The 24906-nt window shown below is 43.6% G+C and overlaps 1 protein-coding gene and 1 long non-coding RNA gene across 2 annotated transcripts in view; one reads left to right on the top strand and one right to left on the bottom strand.

Annotated features, from left to right (window-relative positions):
- The window catches only part of LOC142854866 (uncharacterized), a 226639-nt gene that overhangs the window by 90360 nt on the left and 111373 nt on the right, over nucleotides 1-24906 (bottom strand). The window lies entirely within an intron of this gene.
- LOC142854864 (alcohol dehydrogenase 1-like) lies at nucleotides 5450-23089 on the top strand. Its single transcript, XM_075981248.1, has 10 exons — nucleotides 5450-5513; nucleotides 6531-6643; nucleotides 8867-8968; nucleotides 12454-12592; nucleotides 14299-14386; nucleotides 14519-14738; nucleotides 15383-15643; nucleotides 17009-17144; nucleotides 20072-20210; nucleotides 22743-23089. The coding sequence occupies exons 2-10, from the start codon at nucleotides 6626-6628 to the stop codon at nucleotides 22765-22767; spliced, it is 1128 nt and encodes a 375-aa protein (XP_075837363.1). The 5' UTR covers nucleotides 5450-5513; nucleotides 6531-6625; the 3' UTR covers nucleotides 22768-23089.

The following is a 24906-nucleotide window of genomic DNA, read 5'->3' as shown; positions in this document are numbered from 1 at the left end:
AAGAAACCTTTGTTCCCACAGCTAGTTAGGAAGCCAGCCTGTCTGAGCCCAAGACTGTGTCATAATTACCCAGGGTGCCCGACGACCTCTCAGGGGCAGAGGCCACTTTGCTCTCACTGGTGCCACCTCTGGACCCAGCTTGATGCCAGGGTGTGAGCACCTTTGCTGTGACTAATGGGTTGTCAGCTTCTCTGCTGTGGAGGGGAGGGAAACGCCAGAGCAAAACCCATCTGCCTGAGGGTGACCTGTCCAGCTGCCTTTGACATTCACGTGTGGATGCAAAGTTGGCATTCAGTGCGAACAGAAGAAGACAACTCTGGTCTGAACGACCTAAGAAAGGGATATGAAGCCCAGGAAGAAGGAAATGAAGACTTCTATTATGCAAAATATTTAATCTAATGTAATCAAGATGTGACCTGAGCTGGCTGCTGTAAACAATGCCAAAGTTTCAATGACTAACTCATCATGCTTTGCAAAGAGACGTGATACTGACTAATATGTGCTGTTGTGGTCTAAGGGCGCCAGAATACATGCTTCAGACTGGCGTATCTTACTGCTGTGTAATCCCCAGGGATGCTGAGAGGGCAGACGTCACATGCAAACTTCGGATTTTCTGGAGTATAGATAATACATAAAGAAACACAGAGTTACAGAATGGCTCACTGTTTCTGTTTAAGTTAGGAAAGACAAAGACTTGGGGCAGGAATGTTTCAAATATGCGGTGTGTAAACCTGTGAAAATAATTTTAGAGGTTTTAGTCCAAGCAAAATGTGACTGGACTAACATATGTTTTGTTTTAAGAGTATCCAGTTATGAAGTCATCTTTATATGTTTGGTTATAATCTATAAGGGATATTCTTGGAGGCCCTGAGAATGCAAATTAGCAAATGGCTTATGTGAGTATTTAAAGCCCAATGCCTCAAATCTTGACTGAAATATTTCACTTGAGAACTCAAAAGGGAAGCAATAGGATAATGAATCCTGTGGGTGGGAGCAGGTGGTATCAGAGCTCGGTAGACCCTGTCTCTCAGGTACGGCAGACATCACTGGTCTTTCATCTCACATCTCCACAATAGCCATGACCCACGGAGTTGGCATAAGGATCAAATTCTTCTCTTCACTGAAACATCCAGGGTGAGCACACAGGAACGCCTGGTGGGCATTGCTGTTGGTACTGTAGCTTCTCTGCAGCGTCAGTGTGGCATTGAAAGACACCTTTGGATAAACAAAGGGATAAAAACTTCGGAAGATACAGTCCAGGTGAAGTTGAACTGTATCTCAGATTTGTGGGTCATCCTCATGGGAGCACTCACTCAGTCTTTGTGCCTATAAGGCCTGGGTTTACTTTTGTTACTTTCAAAACACAATAGAAAGAACTCTTGGGAGTTGCATTACAAATAAATTGACATAAAAAATCAATTCCCTCTGCTACTTCTTGGTATACTAAATGTGTCAAGCCTGCTATGAAAATGTCTCATCTGGCAGGAGCTTTGTGACAGTGAAGTGGGATGTGACGTGAATGAGCACATCACTGATGCTCAAAGCTGCTGTAGCATGTTTAACTAGGTAGAGGCTGTCACATGTGTTTATGCTGCATTTATTTAACGTGTAAGGATGTGGGTTTAATTATGCAATGGTGTGTTGCATTTGTTTCACATTGCCTGCCTAAGGCACCTGATTGATCTAATAAAAAGCTGAATGGCCAATAGCCAGGCTGGAGAAAGATTAGGTGGGGTTGCCAGGCAGAGAGAATAAATAAGAGGAGAAACCTAGAAGAACAAGAGAAGAAGGAGGAGATAATGAGGGACACGCCTGGGGCAAGATGCCATTCAGATGCAAGAAGTAGTGAAAGCAAGTTACAGAAAGAAAAGGTTAAAAAAAACCACCTGAGGCTAAAGGTAGATAAAGAGAAATGGGTTAATTAAAGTTAAAAGAGCTAGCCAGAAATGAGCCCAAAGTAGGTCAAGCACCCAAGACTAATAATAAAATTTTATAAAAAATAAAAACCATAAAAAAATTTGGGGAGCTGGTTGCTAACGTAAAAGGAAAAGTCTGGTACACAAAGCTTAAAGCATCTAAGTCAAATTAACTAGTAAAAGTAACCCTTATTAAAGATCCCACAGGAGAGAATAAAACCTAGTTCAAAAGAGGAAGAGGACGAAAAGGAAGGAGGAAGAACACGGCGCTCTTCGGTTTTGAGTTCTGTGTTTCTTGACTCAAATCTAACCCAGAGGACAATGTCTCCATCAAAGACAGGCTGTGCATACAGGGTTCAGGTGAACTTTGGAAACAAAAGCAAACATGAGACCTGAGCCACTGGGGGAGTGAGCTGAAGGAGGGTGTCAGATTCAGGGGGAGTGGAAACACCTCCAGTGGGGCAGGAAAATATGAAGAAGCAGAGAGACTAGAAAACATGGGGACCAGGCACATTTTGGTTTGGTTGAAGCAAAAAACTGGAGCCAGAAGCGCAGTGTTTTGAACACAGCCTGTCCTCCAATGATGAACCTGTTCAATCCCCCAGATTTCATGGTATTGACAATCTGGGTAGAAACATTGACAGTCACAACATCTGGAGGTGAGATCTCAGGTCAGTAGAGGGAAGTTCCCATGACTGAATCCTCTTGGAGAAGGAGAAACACAGATGTCAAATACACATCTGCTTCTTCTCTGATGTGATGCATATGGCTCAACGGGTAGAAGGAGACAAGCCTGTAGCACACTGCCTAGGCCTTTCCAATCTAGATCATGGCAAAAATAAACCTCTAGTCTCTCTAATCAAGCTCGTTACTGGAATTTTATTATAGCAATTGAAAGATTGCTAAAATGCAGATGAATTTAGATTCTATAAACACACATTGTAGGTTTTATCAGCACCCAAGGAAACTAGAGCTATACTGACTGGCGTGTTGTAGGTCTGTGAGCAGTAACAGCTTCTAGGACTGCATTAGAAAACCAGAAACACACATCTTTGAACACAAATTATAATAGTTTGAAATCCAACTTAAATTCAGTATTTTATGATGTTTTACAATATGCATTTTTATTCTTTTCACATAAAACACTTGTTTCTGTAAGCCAGTGATTATTTTGCGTCACCTCAATTAAATGCTGTATTACTTTCCAAGAATTACACAAAAGTTGCCTCTACAAACATATCTCCTCACATGGCCCTTTCCATCTTGACACATTGTCTTCTTAAGAGGACACCATTTGTATTGATGTGAAAGGCACAGTAATCTGGTATGATCTCATCCAGAGGTACACTGTCATATGATATGATCTCACCTAATTGTATCTATAAGGAAAGGTAGAATTCTGAAGCAATGCTTGGGCATGTCTTGTCTTTAGTGAGTGAGAACTGACAGTGAAATCATCTTCCCTGGAGCTTCCCATGCCCACTGTCACCTGGGGGTACCCACATTCGTGCCACAACAGTTGTCAAATTCTTACCCAGACTTCACACAGGCAAGAAGAGCACCCACCTGGTCCTTGCGGAGAAAAGACTGCCTTCCTTGCACTTGCGTGTGCAAGAAGAGAGAGATAAGAACTCTCTGGATGTAGTAGTTAAATTTAAGAATTAAGTGTTTTTCTCATGGCCATATTTCCTATCACAAGACAAAAGCGAGTCAGACAGAAATGGGGGGAAATGAAATGAAGGTTCTGAGCGACACAGTGATGATCGTAATAGTGAGCACTTCCTGGAGACCTGCTGTGTTCAAGGCAGAGGTCTTAGCATCTGCGTCTGCTCATTGGCTTTGTGCTTGTGCGGAAATCTGTGAGGCTGATACATCATTTCTTACTGACAGGGAACCTGAGGCACTGAGTGGCTGTCATTCTTAAGTCTCAGTGTGTAGTAGATGAAGGTAAGATCTGGACCCAGGTCTGTGAGTACTGGCATTGCATTCCTGTCTATCTCACTGCCTCACATCAGAGAGGGGGAAGTCCTGTCAAAGGCGAACGGATTTCAGGCTCAGCTCCCAGCTTTCAATGTTTACTTTTTCTAAACATTTTACCATTTCCATAAACTTACGACTGCTAGGTTTTTATAACCTGGGAACAACTGGGACAAATTGAGTCCCCAGAAATGGCTTGGCACACTGGCATCCATTAAACGTGGAGCACAATGAGTAGTGTGGTGGGAGCTGTCAGAAGTCCACTGTGAGCATCCCCACATTTGGCATTATCTCTTAGGATGGAAGAAAGGAAGGGGAGAAGAAAGGAAGGGAGGGAGGGAGGCAGGAAGGGAGGGAGGGAGGAAAAAAGAAAAAAGGGAGAGAGGAAAGGGAGGATGGGAGGGAGGGAAGGACTTAAATTTTTCCAGGTGGGGCTGGAGAGATGGCTCAGTGATTAAGAGTGCTGGTTATTTTTCCAGAGAACCTGGTTTTTCATTCTAGCACCCACATGGTGATCCACAACACTCTGTTAACTACACTGTATGGAATAATTCACCGCTGTGGAACACTCCTTTTGTGCATTGTGAAGATTTGTCACTCAGATTGGTATAATAAAAAGCTGATAGGCTGGTAGCCAGGCTGGAAGTATAGGCGGAACATCCAAACTTAGGCTCCTGGGAAAAAGAAAGGTAGCATAGAGGAGTCACGAGAATCTCAGAGAGAAGCAAGGTGGCATGCCATACTGAGAAAAGGTACAGAGTCACGTGGCAAAATATAGATAAGAAGTATGGGTTAACATAAATGTAAGAGTTAGCTAGTAATAAGCCTGAGCTATTGGCTGAGCATTTATAATTAATATTAAGCCTCTATGTGTTTATTTGGGAGCGGCTTGCAAGACAGGAAAACTCCGCCTACAATTCACAGGGATCTGAAAATTTTTTTCTCAGTGTTCCAGGTGCTATCAGAAGGCTCTGTAGGGTGGAAAGTTCACAACTGGACTGTGCCTCAAGGCATGGCTTTTCTTACTAGGCTGCTGCCCCTCACGTGAAACCTTGCTAAACAGAGGCATTATGTATATTCACAGAATAGGAACATGGATGCAGAAAATATGAAAATGGAAATACTGTAGCACAAAGCCATTTAATAAACAGGTGTCAGTCACGCATCCTTGGACCTTCCTTCCTGAACTATCCCTGTGTACATAAAGGTGATGCTTCCCTGCTTAACCACAGTCATCAGAAAGCCTGCCTAAGAGCATTATTTTGGTCAGGGTTCATGGTGCATGAACCAGGTCTCTCTCTCCTAACCCCAGTTCTAATCCAGGAGAAAAAGGCCAGCCCTCGGGTGACCTGAGGGTCTTTCTGAAGTATTAGAAAATACAAAGGCGCACAAGTGAAACATAAACTTATGACTAGGGTATAAAGATTGACGTAGCTCTGGGGTAATATCTTGTTTGTACAAATAAAGCATGCCTGATTATCAGAGAGCGAAGCTAGCCACTAGCTAACCATAGAGGTTTGGAGGTCTGTACAGACAGACAGGAAGTGATAGGACTGAGCGGAGAGAAGAAATGAGAAGGTCCGAGGAAAGAGGAACTCTTTTCAACTGGGAAGCTGAGAGGTAAGGTCGTCGTGGTATTGCTCCTTTGCCTATCTAATCTCTCAGCATTTTCCCCAATATCTGACTCTGGACTTTTATTATTCTAAAACCTAAGACCTATTAGAACGCATGCTACACAGCTCCCTACTTAGAGACCTGTGACTGCAGACCTCCGTCTCACTCCTGCTCCCAGCAAATGCCCCCCCACCTTACAGCCGCTCAGCACCATGAGGCTGATAGACCCTCAGTAGACAAATGACTCCGTGGGGCTCATTGCAGTCGGTCCCTATGTGTGTGGACATATGTGAATTAGAGACAGATAAAGCCAGCAGCCAGAGCTTGCCAGCAGTCAGGGTACCACTTCCCGATCTTTTGACTTGTGTTCACTCATTCAGCCAAGGCAGAGAGTCAGCCTACAGAGTCAGGCCAGAGTCACACATTTTGAACATCTTCCTCCTCCCCATCATCAGCATGACCTATTTATTTCACTTTGCCCTGACTGGCAGCCCCTATCCTGAATACCCACCCATCCCTCGCTCTTACGTAAGTTCTATCTCTGCAACCATTCTCTTTACCTGTGTGAGACTCTTCCCTGATGCTTCACCTTGAGCATTTTTAGCATCCCTCAGTTTCACAATGCATTCCTCAGGTTATAAATGGTCATATATGTAAGTGCTTGTACTTTCTCATTCCTCTGCCTGCTGGCACCCCAGTCCTAAGCCTGTCTTTATCGCTCACTGAGCAATAGCAGCTAGAATAATTGCTCCTCCAGACTGCTGTTGACTAATTAGCAGGTGCTGTCTGGCTTGTTCCTCACTACCTGTTTTTCTGCAGTACCTCTTAGCCTTTCACCCTACCCCACCTCTTCTTCAAGCTATTATCTCCCAGTCAGCATCTCGGTTATCAATCTCCTCCCTGGAGATTATCCTTTCCTGGTCTTTCGTATTCCTTTGTTTACACACATATTTTCAACCCATCGCCCTTCTGGTAGTTTCCATGTTAATAGCGTAATTACTTTTTAATAACTTTCAACTTCAGAAACCCTATAAATACTTGGCCCAGGCTGCGGAACTGCACAATCAAACGTTATTCCGATATACCCAAAGGACACGGGCGAAACCAGAGAAGCCACCATGGACACTGCAGGAAAGGTGAGTGGGTTGCTCCGTGACGCCCCATAGCCCCTTCACTGCCGTCGAGCAGGTGCGTGTTTAAAAGCAATTAGAAATTTAGAATTTGTGTTCTCTGCTCGGATTATTAACAAATTTGAATGACAACAGTACCCAAAGTATCTCAAGATGTGGAAAGTCTTCCAGCACTGTCTGGAGAATGAATTTCTGACGAGTTGACATAGGATAATTTGCTAATACTGTAGCAAAAGCTTTGAAATTTGCCTGTCATTTCATCCGGACATGTGTGAGGCTGGAAAGCTATCTGCTGTGCCTTGGAGGTCCCTCGGACTGGAAATTGATCCCGGTAAAAACTGCGTGTTCTTACAAGCAGGTTAATAGCGTCATGGTAAAGAGCGTGGATGGAAACAGCATCTGTGGCGTGTTAGAGAGCTGCGGCTATAATGTATTAGTGAGTCTTAAGTGGGCTATTGCCCATCCTGTTACACGGAACAGCAGGGTGAGTCCCAGACTGTGAACACGCAGTGCAAGCACAGAGCATCAAAGGAAGAACTTACTCGACATCATTAGCAGTGGTGAGAACTGGATGTTAAGCTTCCTCCCTAAGGGAGTGAGCATTTGTCTGTGTACCTTAGTGTTTTGTGTTCTCTGTATATTGCTTTTGAAATAAGGATTTTTTTTCCCTGAAAGCTATTTTTTGCCAAAAGTTTTGAGTGGAAAGCAAATTTATTCTAATTACGTTGTTCATAGACAAAAGTAGTATTTTCTATCCCTTTAGTTGAAAGCTCTTGTGACCCATGTCCTTTTTCTTTGTAAGATTAAAATTGGTATTATCTCTTCCACTGGAGATTAAATTCCTTTCACAAGATTTTTCTCCACTTACAATGACCAATGTAGAAATCATACCTACAAATGGAATACATTTCAAGATACAAACTAGTATCACCGGGTGTTAAGTCTAAAAGTTAAGCTAGTCCACTCATTGAGGAAGGAGCTGTTGCAAGACTACACAGAAAGATACTCAAGTCAATAGGAACAGCCTCTACAGAAAATCCTGGAAAAATAATTTGTTGCACAACAACAGTGCACACCAGGCGATCCTGAGATGACTCATTTCGATGCTAGCTTCACACTACACAAAGAAATAATCTTCAGTTAAATGTGAGTTAAGTGTTTGAGAAGCAAACTGGAAAAGTTCCAAAGAGAGGATGAGAAACAGTTGTTACTCTACAGAGAATTTTCAGACTCTGGGAATGAAATAATTTATAAAGGAAAAGACTTTCATAAACTAACATCACAAAACATGTGCATCATTTCATACAAAATCAATATGATATAAACAGCAGAGGAAAAACCTGCAAGATGAGCTGAGAGATGGCAAGTTAATCCCTGGATGTTTAAAGAACTCATTTAAGTTTAGCAAAAGAAATAAGATGCCAATAGGTCTGCAAATACATGAGAAAGCCCTTCCACATCTACCCGATCATGGCAGATACCCATACTGCCACCCTGAAAAAATACCAATGAAGACTGTGGGCTTCTTCTGCCTGGGCAATATTTTTTTAATGATACAGCCAATGCGAAGTATAATGGAATATATGATAGCAATTCAACTTATTGTTCTGGAGAGCGGGTCAAGTGAGTGATTAAATCTTTCTGTAAAGAGATTTGGAAATGAACTTGGCACTAACAATGACTCTCTTTCCTGAGAAATTTTCACTTAAGGAAACACACCAACCAAGAAAAAAAAATGAACAAATGTGTTCATAATCTACTTTGTAAGAGGAGAAACAATGGAACACTCCTATAGCTAGGTAGTTATTAAGAAAATTAAGATATACCCACATATAGTGGTCATTCAAACTAGGACAATGAAGTTCTTCAAAGTCAAGAGAAGTGCTGATAAACGTGTCGGTGGTAATGGTTCACTAGACAGTGACTGTCTCAGAGGAGAGGAAGAAGAAGAGCAAGAAGAAGGGGAAAGAAAGAAGGCAAAGTTCCTTATATGGAATAATCTTAACTATTTTAAAATTATTAAGATTTTATAAGAAAATATATTTTGAAAAGTTATAAGAAAATTTGCTAAATTCTTGGAGGTTTATGCTTGGGATGCAGGTGACTTGTTTATATTGATTTATTTTGGGCTTTTTCCCTATGATTTTGATACTTTTACAAATAACAGCAAGTGTGATCAGAAAAAAATGGAATTTATTGGTAAATGCCATTTTATTTTGTGCCCATCAGACAATCACATGCCGGGCAGCCATTGCCTGGAAAGAAAAGTCTCCTCTTAAAATTGAAGAAGTGCAGGTTGAGCCACCGAAATCTGGAGAAGTTCGCATTAAGGTAAGTTCAAGCTGGCCAGTCTTCACTTTTGAGGATGAAAGAAAATGATGCTACACTTCAGAAAATAAATGTAGGGGTTGAAGAGGTGGCTCAGCAGTTAGGAGCGCGGGCTTTTCCAGAGGACCCAGGTTCTATTCTCAGCACTCAAGGTTAGTGGCTCATAGCTGCCTGTAAATCCAATTTCTAGGGATTTCACTCTGTCTCTCTGCCTTCTCGGGCAGCTACGTTCGCACGCACATAGACCCAGATGGATACACTTGTACACACATAATTAAAATTAAAAATAGGGATTTTAAAATTCTAAAAAAAATGTTGATAGGAAAAGGAGAATTAAAAAAGGACAGATGAGGAATGAAAGGCAAAACAGAAAAACAAGGAACTCACACTCGGTAAGTTACAGACAAGGTGTCCAAGGATGTGTGTCCTATGAGGTGTCCTATGAGACTGGCTCCAGCCCCTATTCAGGGTTTCAAAGATGAATGCTTCTCAGGAGCAAAGGGGATGAAAAGGATTTATATTAGAACCTCACACAGACAGGATAGTGCTCCTCATTTCACCTGCTCTTTATTGTTCTGATTCTACTCTAATAATCCTGTCCTCCTTCAAACTTCTCCATGCTGCTGCTGCTGCTTCTTCTTCTTCTTCTTCTTCTTCTTCTTCTTCTTCTTCTTCTTCTTCTTCTTCTTCTTCTTCTTCTTCTTCTTCTTCTTCTTCTTCTTCTTCTTCCTCTTCCTCTTCCTCTTCCTCTTCCTCTTCCTCTTCCTCTTCTATTCTAAAAACTCTTCTCCTACTGGGGCCTTGAAGCATAAGGAGCTGAGCTGTTCACCATGGCAAAACAAAGGTCCAAGGCCATAGGAGCAAAGCCTTGACCAGACAGGGAGGATGCACAGTGATCAATGACAACGTTGAGACTCAGATCAATTGTTAGTGGACTGGCAAGTGAAAAATTGGCATGGTTTTTTTTTAGTAGCCTTGGTTGGACATCTGTGACTCTGACCTTGTGTGAGCTGCAGTTTTCATTTTAGAAAATGCCTTGAGTCTAGTTGAATTTTTTTCTGAGGTGAAAATGAGTTAATTATGTGTAGCTAGTAAGCAGGCTTACAGGTTTCTGTAGTCATCATGGGACAATAAACCTAGTTATGAAGCATGTCCCAGTATGTATTCTATATATCAAAACTACATAACTAAATGAAAAGTCATCCATTTGACCATCCACAGATATGTGTGACCGTAAGATTCAGATGCAATCGTAAGATTACACACACACATTACATGACAATGCACAGCAAAAGGGAAATTCATGGCTGTTATTGCACAAGCAAAATTACAGAAGAAAGCCGCAGTTTTCAGAGGAAGCTGTAATTTTGTCACGGCCTTCAACAGCTTCTGATAAATGCTCCTGACAATGATGTGCTGAGAGTTTGAGAACAAATGGAAAAGTGACAGAAGCGTAGCCATGGACAGGGCTCATTCATTGTTCTGGCCAAATACTCTCAGGAAACCGCGTTCCCTTCCTTCTCATACACCCAGAGAGCTGTCACTGCTGATTGTGTGTTGCGCCACCATCTACAACGCTTCCGAGTTGATTGGTCACCACTCTTGGGCTACTATGCTCCGTACTCATAAAGACCATACCCTTGGTCAGACCTGCAGACGACTCCACTCAGCTGCTGATTACAGTGGCTAGAAATCAGCATCATCACATTGAGCCCTTGATAAAAATAAAAGTCAGAGATTGGATATGCCCACTGTGGTGGGCGAGTCCCTGCCCTCCTAACTTATTTGATGAACCATGGCTACAGATAATCAGTCCCATATTCTCATTACAAAGGAATAAGAGCCTAGAGCTTTCATATATAAAAAGCATGTCTAGCCTTTGGTAGCATCGAGAAGCCATTGTAACACAGTGAGGACCCACTTGCTGCATTCAGACGTGGCTCTTTCTGGTGTTCCTGCCGCTTCTTCTGCCACAGATGATGGAAACACATAGACTGCTTTTCTGCACTCTTCTGGGATCCAGAATCCATAGGCCTTTGTGTATGTGGTGTCTCATTTGGAAGGTTTAATGTAGATGGGTTGGGCCAACCACAGGCAAGAAATCTCAAATAATTATCTAAGAAGTTTTTATGTTTCCCATAACAGTTAAATCTTGCAATATTAGTTTATTTAGCTTAATCTTATTTTACAATATTATTGCCTCTCTCTCTCTCTCTCTCTCTCTCTCTCTCTCTCTCTCTCTCTCTCTCTCTTCTCTCTCTCTCTTTCTGTCTGTCTGTCTGTGTGTCTATCTGTGTTTCTCTGGAGACAGACAAGATTCCACTATGTAGCCCTATCTGGCCTGGAACTCTCTATGTGGACAAGGCTGGCACTGAGCTTATAAAGATCTGTCTGCCTTTGCCTCCCTAATGCTAAAGATGCTCTGGCTATCTTGGAACTCACTCTATAGACCAGGCTGACCTCCAACTCACAGAGATCCACCTGCCTCTGTCTCCAGAGCACTGACAGTAAAGGTGTGCATCACCGTGCACAGCCTTAAGGAAAAATTCCAACGTGCAAGTTTTAAAATTTTGAAAATTGGTTTACCCGAAACATTGAACTTCACAATATTGAACCTGAAATTTTGTGTCTCTTGATAGTGGTGCTATTGTTAATATTTCCAAAAATGAAAACAAAACCATTTTGTTTCAGAACTCCTCATTTTATAGGTCATATGGACTAGGTTTCAAAAGACAAGTTTATTATGAGGGTGAACATGAAGCTATGTGACATTGGATAAGTCATTTCAGTCCCTGGGCCTCTTTTCCTGACCATTCCTAAGTTGGTAGGGAGACCCTCTGTGTTCCTCTCGTTAGATATAATTTAAAAAGCAATAATGAGACAACAGTGGGCAGTCCAGAGATGCAGGTTATTGGGAGAAAGAGCTTGAGACCATGATCAGGCCTGAAGGTTTCGGGGTGGTGGGGAAGGGATAGCGTTAGACAGAAACAATGCCATGGATGGAAAAGACAGAGAGCAACCATTGAGGGGGTGGCGAGGAGCCCTGAGATGCCTCATAGAGGGCAGTGTGGAGTTCACCCCAAGCTAAGGCCCCTGAGACAGCTCTGCACCAATCCCCAGAACAAAGGAAACACCTAACTTATGTACGTTTTGGGATGAGGGGGCTGATGGGAAGTTTTATAGCACATGATTTGATTCAGCATGGTGGACATGACAGAGATGGAAGGACCAAGTTCTCTGCACAGAGATGTCAAGGCGACACATACTGACTCTTTCCTCTGTCACAGCAGGAAGTGCAGGGAGGGGCAGCAGTGGGGTCTGGCCTTTCCAAAGGGATCTCTCTTTAAGGGACAGACTGTTGTCCTAACACATGAGTGTTGCTTTAGGGATCAAGTGAGATCATTCGTATCAAACAAAACACAACCGAACACTCAGTATAAAAGAGGGAGGAAGAAAATCATAAACCATTTGTCTTAATTTCTATGCAGATGGCTTCTACAGGGATCTGTGGTACCGATGACCACGTGCTGAAAGGAGACCTCTCGATGAAATACCCTTTAATTCCGGGTCACGAGGGAGCAGGAATTGTGGAGTCTGTCGGCGATGGGGTTTGCTCTGTGAAACCAGGTAGGAAATGGGAAACAGTATTCTTTGGGAGCAGCACACTGGGACTCTGGCTGCACTGTTAGCTTATTCGGCAGAAAAACAAGTTGGGTTTGACTCTCTAGATTCTTCTCGCTGATGACATGTCACATTATCGAATGAAGCCAGTAATGGAAAGGGCCCCATCACTGTCACCTCTTTTCTCTCACATAAAGGGTATGGAGAACAGCTCCTGGGCAGCCAGATAAAGGTTGACATAAGAGCAGAGAGCCTCCAAACTGGGCGAAAGGCCCTTGGGCTTTAGAACCACTTATGTTTTGATTCAAAAATGTTTTTAGAATGGTGCCCATTCCAAAGTTGGAGTCTTTGGCAAGGGAATGAATGTTTTAGCAAACCAGAATGTACTGCTTGAAAGGTCATGACAGACAGGATGATGGTTACCTTTCAATGAATCGTCCCCAGTTGCATCCTAAAGAACCTTGGCATCGTTATCCTTAGCATGCCTAAAGATGATCACAGGGGATGAGCAATTGCCCATAGATTCTGATAATTTAGAAACCCCATAGTTTGCGTAAAGACGCTTGAGAAAGTACATAGCAAGGCCAGACGTGGCCATCATGAGTGTATTCACGTGTCCAGCAATATGAGATGCCTGCTGTGGACCAAGTAAGAGGCACAGAAGTAAGGAGTTGAATATGCACCTCCCAGAGTGTAGTATAAATAAGAGAGTTTACAGCCTACTTCCTCTTTAGCTGCGAAGATTCTACAGGGAATCTTGTGGGAAATGACAATGCATGTTTGAAGGAAAGGAATAGTTAGAACTTCTTCTGGATCTAAGATCTAATATCTGGAAAATTGAAAAAATTTTACAGTCAGTAAAGGTAAGGTGTGTCTTATCTAAGTTTAAAGCCATTTTTAAATGCCGTCTTAAGGAGTTTCCCTATACAATAAGTATTTGTAGAGGCCTACTACAGAGACAACAGGCTATACCTGGCCGAGTCTTCAGGAGTCTGTGATGACTGCACAGGTCAACCTTCTCCCAAGCCCCACACTTTTTGTCACTCTAAACTTCGGGGCAAGAGCTGAGCCAAGACCCAAACGTCATCAAGATTCTCTCCAGAGCTCTTTTGTAATAATTGTTCCAGAAAGAACGTGGAGGAGAAAGAACATTATTCTCTGAAGTTGACATGTCTAAACCAGCACCAGAGGCCTGCAGAGTGTCAGTGTGAGAGTGAGCCTTGCAGAATTGGGAGAGAGTGTTGACATTGTCGGGCTACCATAAACAGGCTTTTGTGTATAGCCTTGGGGGTCCTGGAACTAGCACTGTAGACCAGGCTGGCCCCAAACTCACAACCTATCTCTGCCTCCCAAGCGCTGGGATTAAAGCCCGTGCTGCCACTGCCCACAAGGGATTACATTTTTAAAAATGAAAAAAAAAAGAATTAACTAGATGACTTCAAGGTCCCTCCTGGTTCCATTGTTCTATTTTCTAAGTAGGGAAAGGTGGTCCTACAACTCTCTACCTGGCGGGCAATGTCTCATCTTTACCCAAATGGTGAAGATTTGAAACCAGGTATAAGAGACTTGTGCTTTGAAACCACCTGGGGTGTCACATTGGCTGCTGCCATCTGTCCACAACGTGTTTTCAAGAGAGCCGATAAGATTTTATTGTATTTTTATTTCATGAGTAATTTCAGGTTTATTGATTTATCTTTCCCCCCTCTCTGCAGGAGATAAAGTCCTCACGCTCATTGTTCCACAGTGTGGAGAATGTGATGCCTGCTTGCACTGCTTAGGAAACTTCTGTGACAAGCAAGAGTTAGTAGATTTGTTTCTTGCCTTTTATCCAATTGCTCACATTGTATGTGCCCAATGGTGACCTCGTCTCTCTTTTCAACTTCTAATGTCTGTGCCTGTTCGTGGGTGTCTGTCTCCATCACTGTGGGACAGTATTCTCCCATGTTCCGGGGTAATGATGGACGGGACCTCGCGATTTTCCTACCGAGGACAGACGGTTTATCATTCCTTCCGCACGAGCACATTCACCGAGTACACTGTTGTGCCTGAGGTCGCTGTGGTAAAAATTGATGATGCAGCTCCATTGGATAAAGTTTGTCTCATAAGCTGTGGCGTCCCTACAGGCTATGGAGCTGCTGTTAACTCAGCCAAGGTGAGCGAGGCATTTGTTGTTAGTTCGCAAAGCAGGCCCGAAATGGCATTGCTGCCGACTGTGTCCTGAGATGACCACCTGGGCCTAACCCAGTCTGGATTCTTACTGGGTTTGGATCTGGTAAACAGAAACCTAAACTTAATATTCCTCAGGAACCTCTTGGTCCCGGTTTCTGTCATCTGGAAATCAACTACTGCCCTTCCCTGCCCCCAACAGCAAAGTGTGTCTTGTCCCTGATTAACCCAAACAGCCTGCCTGTGACAGTCCAAAGTCCCCAGGCTAACTCCTCGTTGTTCCGGTCCCCACCCACCTCCTATGCCAACCTGCGGGCTAAAACTGATAAGGCCGGGCAAGTTGTTTTTCTTTACTCTCCCAGGCAACTCTGGCAGTTTGTCCCCCAACAAACTTCTCTCTACCCAGGGAATGGTCTAGTTCTGTGGTTTGACTGCACCTCACTTACCTTTGTGTGTTATCCATATGTCACGGGGAGGGAGGGGATCAAAACTAGACAGAATCTGTCCACATGATCCAAGCTTCCAAAAGCAAAGTAGTTTCGTTTGTTTGTTTTTACTCCCTGGTTTATTTTCTTAGCTCCCTGTGCCCAGCTTTGAAAACTAATAACGGCACAATGTGTGAATCTGCAGGTCACCCCTGGCTCCACCTGCGTGGTTTTTGGACTCGGAGGGGTCGGCTCAGCCATTGTCATGGGCTGCAAAGCTTCTGGTGCTTCTAGAATCATCGGGGTTGACATCAATGAGCAGAAGTTTCCCCGGGCAAGAGCCTTGGGTGTCACTGATTGTATCAACCCTACAAAGCTGCAGAAGCCTGTCCAGGAGGTGGTGATGGAAATGACGGGTGTCGGTGCTAACTTTGCCTTTGAGGCCATCGGAAAGATTGAAACCATGGTGTGTTTACGGGTCACAGTGAGGGGGGCTGGCTCAGAGGCATAATCTGCAAATATGCTCTTCTGGAAATACGTTTTAGGCCTGTGTGTCGCCAGTGAAAAATGGAATATAGATTCCCTCTACAGTCTTAGTTTATGAAATAAAGACAATATAGAAAAGAGATCTAAAGTTACGGTATACAGAACTGAGATATGCAAAGAGCCATGAGCTCAGGAATTCACTTTTCTCAATTCTGGTTATTTATATCTAAATAAGAAAATGATCAGAATCACATATATTTATCTGTGGCTTCTAACAGAACTTGAGAAACTGTCAAACTTCTATCATTAGGAAAAATCTATCTGACGGCACAAAGAAATCCAATCAGACCAGATTAAGCCAAATTAAATGCCCGGGTTTATTAGCGGCATGCTCCCGGGTGGCTGGGAGAACATGAGAACATGACAAGGAAAAGACACAGAAAACACACTTGCACGTACACATGTATGCACGCAAATCCCAAACCACATGTTTCTCTTTTGGGCACGAACTTAAATATCCTGTGGGGTCAGCACTTGGAAGGCTGGGAACTGGAGTCCAGAAGTAGAGTCCGACCCAAGGCAACTCCCAGGCCATGGACTTCCAATCACCTATACCTCCATGTGTCAACCTCTATAGCTACAGGGATTAATGACCTAGCTGGCAGCCTCCTGGGTCATACAATTTAGAGAGGGGATGTATATATACATTACATGGAAATGTGTGTCTAGCTCCTTGGTCAAAGGCCAAAGGATGTGAGTGTAAAGAGGAAGGTGACAGAAAAGAGGCCAATTAGGTAAAATCTGAGGTGAAAGGAAAGAAAGGAAAAGGAAAGAAGGCAAAAGAGATAAGAAAATGTGTGCTTATGAATCAATCCCTAGAAAATTCATTTTTTTAAATGAAGCTTCCCCTGGTTACATCTATGTTTACTATGTTCTGTTCTGATTTGTTCTAGTACAGATCAATTGGGCAGTAAAGCGTAACAAGTGAACAGTTAGACATATAGAAAGTGTGGCCCTTACAGCAGTTGATAGTTTTATTGAACACACCATTTATTCTTGTAGGCTGGTGTTGTGATGAGGGGGTTTTAAGGATGATAAATCGGTCTGTACTCAGAACCGCCCTACAAGGAAACTGAGCCAGCACGGAGGTTAAAGTGCCTGCCTGAGTCATGTTGGTGGCTGGCTCTCTGAGGAGATGCAAACATGACCCTGGTGTTGAGGTTGAATTTGAAGTTGTATCTACCCAAGAGAAGTCCAAAGCTCAAGGGTATCGAGGATACCTTCTCCTTGTGGGGAGTTGGTATTAATGTATGGGCGTGCCTGTGACTGTGGCTGTCCTCCTCAGCTCGCTGCTTGGAACTCCTGCAACAGCAGCTACGGGGTCTGTCTGATCGTCGGGGTGGCTCCAGTAAATACACAGCTGTGCCTTCAGGCGGTCTCGATTGTGTCCGGAAAAACCCTGAAGGGCGTGTGTCTGGGAGGTAGGTGGAAGGACGTGATCGCTCAGGTCCTCCTCTGAGGGGACCAGACATCTAGAGTAATGTGTCCAAGGACTCCTCCTGAAATGAGAGTAGCGTTCTTCAAATTGCCTTTTTTTTTAATCTGGGGGAGGGTGTATTATCATGTATGCATGTGTATGTATTCATATGAGTGCACGTGTTCACATATGTACATACATATGCGTGGGTGTTTGATATCAGGTATTTCCTCTGTCCTGCTCACTTTTTGGCACAGAGCTCCTCACTACAGCTGGAGCTCACCAGCTGGACAAAACTAGCTGGCCAGTGAGTTCCAGGAATCCTCCTGCCTCCACTTTCCTAGAGCTGAGGTTACATGTGCAAACTACCATTCCTGACTGTTTACCCTGGGTGCTAGGGACCTGAACTCATGGAAAGTACTTTACCAACCAAGCCATATTCCCCACCACCAAATTAATTTTAATTAGTTAAATAAAATAACGGAGCCATTGAGGATGAAAGACCCCCAAGGTGGGCTGCCTTTCAGTCTGGGGAGACCCTCCCAAGGAACAGCGAGGCCACTCATACGGCTGCAACAGCAAGAGGTTTATTGAGTTAACACAGGTACCTGCGGGCAACAAGTCTTTCGGAGGACTTGCGCGCCTTCAGGTTGGAACAGTGGGTTTTTTATAGGGTAGGGAAGCAGAAGCGTGGGAACAGAAGCGAGAGGCATAGTTACAGGGTTCTGATTGGGCAATTCAAACAAGGCTCGGGTTCAAACTGAGTACAATTTCGTGGTTTCCAAGAAATCAGATATACATGCTGCCCTGGCCTATCTAGGGTGCCATTCTTCCTTTGGACCCCAAGTCCCCTGCTGGCAGTCCAGATGGTTGACCAGAGATATCTTGCCTTGCTCAGCGCCCCTGCTGGCAGTCCAGACGGTTGGCCAGAGATATCTTGCCTTGCTCAGCGCCCCTGCCCCTAAGCTGACCACAGCCCTTATCTCTAAATTAAACTCCCCTGTCTTAGCTTTTAGTTATACTACTCAAACTTTAAGCCTTGTAAAATAGCGTTATTGCTGCTGCTAACTTAATGCTGCTAGGTAGGGGTCTTTATAAGGATTATAATTTTCCTCTGATAAAAAAGATTTTTGTTGCAATTAGAGTAATTTAATTAACTTTGATTCTGCATCGATGGATTCAGTTTATTGTGCTACTAGTAATGCCTTTTTTTAGTGTCTTAAATGTCATTATATGCACTAAACTGGTATTTTGACCATGTGTTTCTATCTTCCCAGAAAAATCCTTATTTCTGAGCAATATTGGTTAGCTGACTTAAAAAATTAACACTCCCATTTCTATCCATTCATCTAGGGGTGAGAGTCCAGGCTATCTCCATGCATGTGGATACAGAGGGTTCCCATGCCATCTCCATGCATGTGGATACAGAGGGTTCCCGTGCCATCTCCATGCATGTGGATACAGAGGGTTCCCGTGCCATCTCCATGCATGTGGATACAGAGGGTTCCCGTACCATCTCCATGCATGTGGATACAGAGGGTTCCCGTGCCATCTCCATGCATGTGGATACAGAGGGTTCCCGTACCATCTCCATGCATGTGGATACAGAGGGTTCCCATGACATCTCCATGCATGTGGATACAGAGGGTTCCCGTGCCATCTCCATGCATGTGGATACAGAGGGTTCCCGTGCCATCTCCATGCATGTGGATACAGAGGGTTCCCGTGCCATCTCCATGCATGTGGATACAGAGGGTTCCCGTGCCATCTCCATGCATGTGGATACAGAGGGTTCCCGTACCATCTCCATGCATGTGGATACAGAGGGTTCCCGTACCATCTCCATGCATGTGGATACAGAGGGTTCCCGTACCATCTCCATGCATGTGGATACAGAGGGTTCCCGTGCCATCTCCATGCATGTGGATACAGAGGGTTCCCGTACCATCTCCATGCATGTGGATACAGAGGGTTCCCATGACATCTCCATGCATGTGGATACAGAGGGTTCCCATGACATCTCCATGCATGTGGATACAGAGGGTTCCCGTGCCATCTCCATGCATGTGGATACAGAGGGTTCCCGTACCATATCCATGCATGTGGATACAGAGGGTTTACATGCCATATCCATGCATGTGGATACAGAGGGTTCCCATGCCATCTCCATGCATGTGGATACAGAGGGTTCCCATGACATCTCCATGCATGTGGATACAGAGGGTTCCCATGACATCTCCATGCATGTGGATACAGAGGGTTCCCATGACATCTCCATGCATGTGGATACAGAGGGTTCCCGTACCATATCCATGCATGTGGATACAGAGGGTTTCCACAGCACATCTATGTATGTAGATAGAGAAGATGCCCACAGATGCAAGAGAAAATTGTTTGGCAATGGAATCCCAGAATATGGCTTGATAAGGTGAAGAGATTATTTTTCAACTCAGTAATATGAATATTGACCAAGATTTCATTTAAAGGATGACCAGGTAACAGAACTACCTATAGAAACCACTTTAGCTGCAGCTGTCAGTGGCTGCTCAGGTACAAATGATTTCTCCTTTATTTTTCAATGATAATTTTTCAGAGAGTATCTTATCCATTTTTTTTAACTCTTTTGATTGGCTAATCTTATTTTTGCCTCATTTATTTTACTATTATTTGTGTGTTGGGATGTGTGACTGTGTATGTGAATGCATGTGTATGTGTGTGTAAGTGTGTGTGTGTGTGTGTGTGTGTGTGTGTGTGTGTGTGTACGTGCCAGAGCACCCATGAGGAGCTCAGAGGGTGGCTTATCAGAACTGATGACTTACCTTCTGGGGCTCAGAGATCTAATTCAGGCTGTCTGGTCCCTACAGCAAGTGAGCTATCCCACCAGCCTGGTTGGTCTTAGATCATATTATTAATAGCCATTTTGTTTTGCAGATTATAAGACCAAAGACTGTATTCCCCAGCTAGTAACTGACTATCTCCAAAACAAGATTAACATTGATCCACTAGTGACTCATCAGCTGCCTTTTAACGAACTCCACAAAGCCATGAAACTGTATCATAAAGGAAAAACGTGAGTTTTTGCTTGATGCTCTCCTATATTCTGATAACTCACAGAGGAAATGACGACTTGGGTGTTTCTAAGTGGTTTTGTTAAAGGCGCAGGGAGGGCTCCTTGGACCTTTGGTATCTTTTATACACATCTCCCTATTTCCTGATGTCATCAACAGAGGAAAAGCTTTACCTGAGGCCTCTCTTTGGGGAAAGTCTACTCCATCCATTTGAGAAAGATAGTGAAGAATTCAGCACAACACAAATTCACATTGGGCAATAGTGTTTATTTGTCTGATTAGCAAAATTTTCTAAAACAATTGAGATGAATTTCTGGAGTCAGCAACCTTGCAAGAAGTTCAAGGAACGTGTTTAGACCCCTGCCAAGGGCAAAAATCCTTGTGTAATAGTTTAACAGTGGAAGGTAACCTTGGCGGACTGGAGCCAAAGGGTACCACAAAGCCACACCACACAACAGAGCTCACGTGGGAAGTCTATTGGAGGGTGGGGTGCCGAGGTAGAAGGAATAAAGAGAGGGTTGAGAAGGGCTTGCTTTTTCTAAGGGGATCTAGTGAGTATATGCACATAGGAAGCCTGCTCTACTCGCTGGCTGTGGCGGTCACGGGGTCACATCTGGCTGCTGCTGCTGACTTGTCTGCTAGGCTCCCAAAGGCAGGTCTGTGTAAATGCTTGAATGCCAACACCTCGTACATCTTTTCTGAATAATGGAACCCATGTGTTAGCAAGGCTTTAAGAATGCACCATTTACTCCGCAAGCACTGATTTGTTCACATGTTCTTAAAATGCTCGGGAGTTGGTGGAGGACTGTTGCTGTGTGTGATCAATTTCCTGGGGACTTCTATCAACACACACACACACACACACACACACACACACACACACACACACACACACACACCTATGCACCTATGTCCTGGAGAAGTCCCACGGAAGACCACCATCCATGTATGCAATCAGCAAGAGCGTTTATTATTCTAGCATGCTGGGGCCTACCATCCCACACAAAGGCAAGATGACAAAGACTTCCCCCCCAACCCCCCTCCCAAGAAGGCCAAGTGGGCTCCTTTTAAGCACAGCCAAGGGGCGGTCCTAAGGCAGGTCATGTTGAAAGTGATTGGCTCAGGTAAGTGGCAATCATATTAGTGCATTCTAATTGGCCAGGGCTGGGCAGGGCTACAGTTTTCCCTTTTGGGGTAAGCCTGGACATGTTCCTGGCTTTGTCCTTGAGCAGCTGTGGAAGCTGGCTGGCCTAGCGTGTACTGACTGTGGGGGCTGGCTCAATCCTGGTACTGCATGTACGAGGCCTCCTAGTTCTTGCTGTCAGGTGTTGGAGACTGATTGTCCTTGGTGGCTCTTCCCCAGAAGCTGCTTGCTCAGTCTAGGAAACTGAAACTGAGGCCTGATCTCTGAGAGCAGGCCAAAGCAGCCTCTTATGGCATCAGCTTGCTCCTCTCGACCTACTCACCCCAGAAAGGGAACCCACAATAGGCCAAAGTAATGATTACACAAGAGTCCAACTCGGTTAGCCACTGAGTTCTTATTGGGGTTACTAGCAGGTATGAAGGGGTATTCACAGGAACAGAGATGACTCTAAAGAAACTGCTTCACAGAAAAGCTCCCCCCACCCCCCAGCATGGGTGATGATTCACGAAGGCTGTGCCCTTGGAGCTCTCTGCACGACTTACAGACAAGCAGCTCAACAGATGCCAGGGACCTCTCCGCAGCTGGACTGTTTAGAATCTCCTCTTGAGTGACTTACCATGTCCATGGCCCTGGGGGGGGGGGGGTCACTACAAATCTTGCAAGCTTCTGCTTTCCCAGACTGGGAAGTTTGTTTACCTCCTGCCTTTCTCCCTCCTGGAGCAAATGCTTGAATTTAAAGACAGCTGTCCTGCAGTTGTCTTCCAGGACTGCTACAAGGGTTGGAGATTCAGTGTAGAGCTTGAAACAAACAGCAAAGAAACGTCTATGAATGTGCTTTTCTCGGTTCACTTTGAAGCGAGTCTCCAGTCTGTATTCTTTCCCCGACTCTGCGCCCACACTTCGTTTGCTAAATAATTTTTATCTGAAAACCTTCACATTTTTGCCCTCTTCTTTCTGGTAAAATTTCACTGTGTATGTCAACCCATTTAAGTCAAGAACAAAGCTCCAGGGAAGCTCATCTGACAGTTTTAAATGATGATTGTATGTGGGGGAAGGTGTCTAGCAGGCAGTGGACTTACTGCAAGAGGAGAGGAACCAGAGAAAGTCACCTTTTTCTTTCTGGTCCAGATGTTAGTCAAGATGCTACAGCAGCAGGATATTGCTGAGAAGCTGTCCCTGAGGTCCTGGGGTCTTTTATGGTTGTGCAGTCATAGGGAACTACATGTGAAGAGGATGCCTTTCCTTTCTGTATGACACTGGATTCCAATCCAGACCCCATTCAGATGCTGATTGTTATTTAGGTGAATTAGAGCAAAGAAGAAATGACTGTGTCACAGTTAGTGCTTCCCAGCTTATCGTGATCACAATTTTTTTTTTTTTTATGTTTCAGCATCCGCTGTGTTCTACTCTTCTGAGATCTCAATGCTGAAAGTGCAAGAGCATCCGGAATGGCTTTCCTTCCTTTCCTGTGTCAACTCTGCCGGAAGAGACGGTGCATCAGTGGCAGGAAGACAGTGTAGCTGTATATTGTGAAATGAGGGCCTCTTGGCCATACTGATAATAAAATAAGTTGGAAGAACTGGTGTGCAGCTCACACTGTGACCTTAAAAAGAGAAGTGATTGCATTTGATTCGTGATAGTATTGATTATGTCCACAACCCATCTGATCACTGCCATAAGTTCATGAAAGCTGTCTCTGTGTTCACATGTTCCAGATGCCTTCATCTGTGTAGATCTCCCTGCGTCTTCCACACCGTTCTTGAGCTGACATAATGATCCTTCTGCTTTCCCAACATGCTGTGGTGAAGTCATCAATGAAAGGCCCCCTCCGATGCAGCGAGCCATTTTCTGTCCTTCAGAATTTATGTCAACCATTGCTCTTACTCATGAAGTAGTGAGGCATGGCTCCTAGTTGCATATTTGGAAAATTTTACAACTTAGAACCCAGGGAGAAGGTAGAGGATCTTCCCAGAGAAGCTTGGTCACATCCCTAGCACCCCACCCCCTAATTCCACCAAGCATTTTCTCATCCACAACTTTAATGTAGTATTCTCATTTAAAGCTGAGAGACAGAGGAGAGGGAATGAGGCTTAGCTCTTCTTATTCTTGACTTTTCCCTCATGCTTTATACTCTTACCTTTGGGTTTTGAAACATAAGGAAAATTCTTTCATATTCTCCTTCACTCTGTTCTGATCCTGCTAGTTTTTAACTGGAATCCACCACTTCGTAGACAAAGGGGATTATGCATGCTACTGCATTCTTAAGTTTTCAAAACACTGTTTAAATTGCATTTTTTCTTTGTTTCTAAATTTTAAAAATTAGTCTTAAAAGTACTAAAATGATCTTTCAAAAGAGGCATCTAAATGTGTTCCTAATTTTGTTTCTGGGCTTAGATTTTTCTAATCAATTTTTTAAAAGCTGGTGACAAATCTGATTGAATAATAATGGGGAAAATGTTGGTGATGTAAAACAAACATGTATGGAAGATATTATGTATTCTATAAAAATGGTAATAGATGAATGCTTAATATGTAAAGAATGTTTATAAATTAATAAATATATGATAAATATCCCAGTAGAAAATTAACTTGCCAGAAACAAGTATCTTGCCAAATAAGAATTACTAAATAATGGTCTAGTGAGATGACTTAGTGGGTAAAGGTGATTGCTGGGAAAGTCTAGCAACATGAGTTCTGTCTCTGGGACCCAAGTAAAGATGGGAAAAGAATCTGAGTGGACCAAGTTGGCTCCACCCCTCCTCCACATGCTGTGGCAGAAGCATGCGCACACATACTGAGTGCTCAAACACACATACACAAAAACAATTGTTTTGGAAAAGAAAGGGGAATACTAAATAAAGTAACGAGAAGATTTCTCATATCATCAGGTTGTCAAAACATAAAACAAATGACACTCTGTAAATGTCAACGTGTAGGACAAACATGAGAGGACTCAGTCACAATGGGCTGGGGATGTCAAGATGCTCGTGGAACATGCCGTCACACCATGACCTAGTCTAAAGTCTCCATGAGATCTCAGCAGAGTAGAAACTGGTCTGGCAGTGAACAAGAACTCAGAGCGTCCTCTCGAAGTAGAAGTACCCATGCAAATGTTGAGAGGCAGGAGATGGCATGTTCAAACTTAATGTAGCATGCTGAGAACAAGCAGAATTGCTCTGGGTGAGACTAGAGAGATAAGCAGCTAGACAAGATGGTCTTATGGACCTCTTTCTTCAGACAGTTACATAAACAGATTGTATCACTTAAAATTAGAAACAGCCAAGATGTCCAGTTGTTGTTACTGATGGGATAATGTTTTTCCCTTAAATCATAGTACATGGGACAATTTTTTCAAATGATGAAATATATTACTACGTTTTAAAATGAACTACAACCCTAAGCTAGTTCACAAATGCACACACCTATTGTGTCTTTTTTGGTGTAAAGAAGTAAACAAACAAATCTAGGAGTCTTCATACTGAAATGATTAACTGTGATTATGTTATAGTAAAATTACATTCATCGTAAAGGGAAATTGAGGTGTTTTAAAAATA

The sequence above is a fragment of the Microtus pennsylvanicus genome, chromosome 7 (assembly GCF_037038515.1).
Source record: "Microtus pennsylvanicus isolate mMicPen1 chromosome 7, mMicPen1.hap1, whole genome shotgun sequence".
Taxonomy (NCBI): Eukaryota; Metazoa; Chordata; class Mammalia; order Rodentia; family Cricetidae; genus Microtus; species Microtus pennsylvanicus.
The sequence above is the reverse complement of the archived record's forward strand: the minus strand, read 5'-3'. Positions and strand labels throughout refer to the sequence as shown.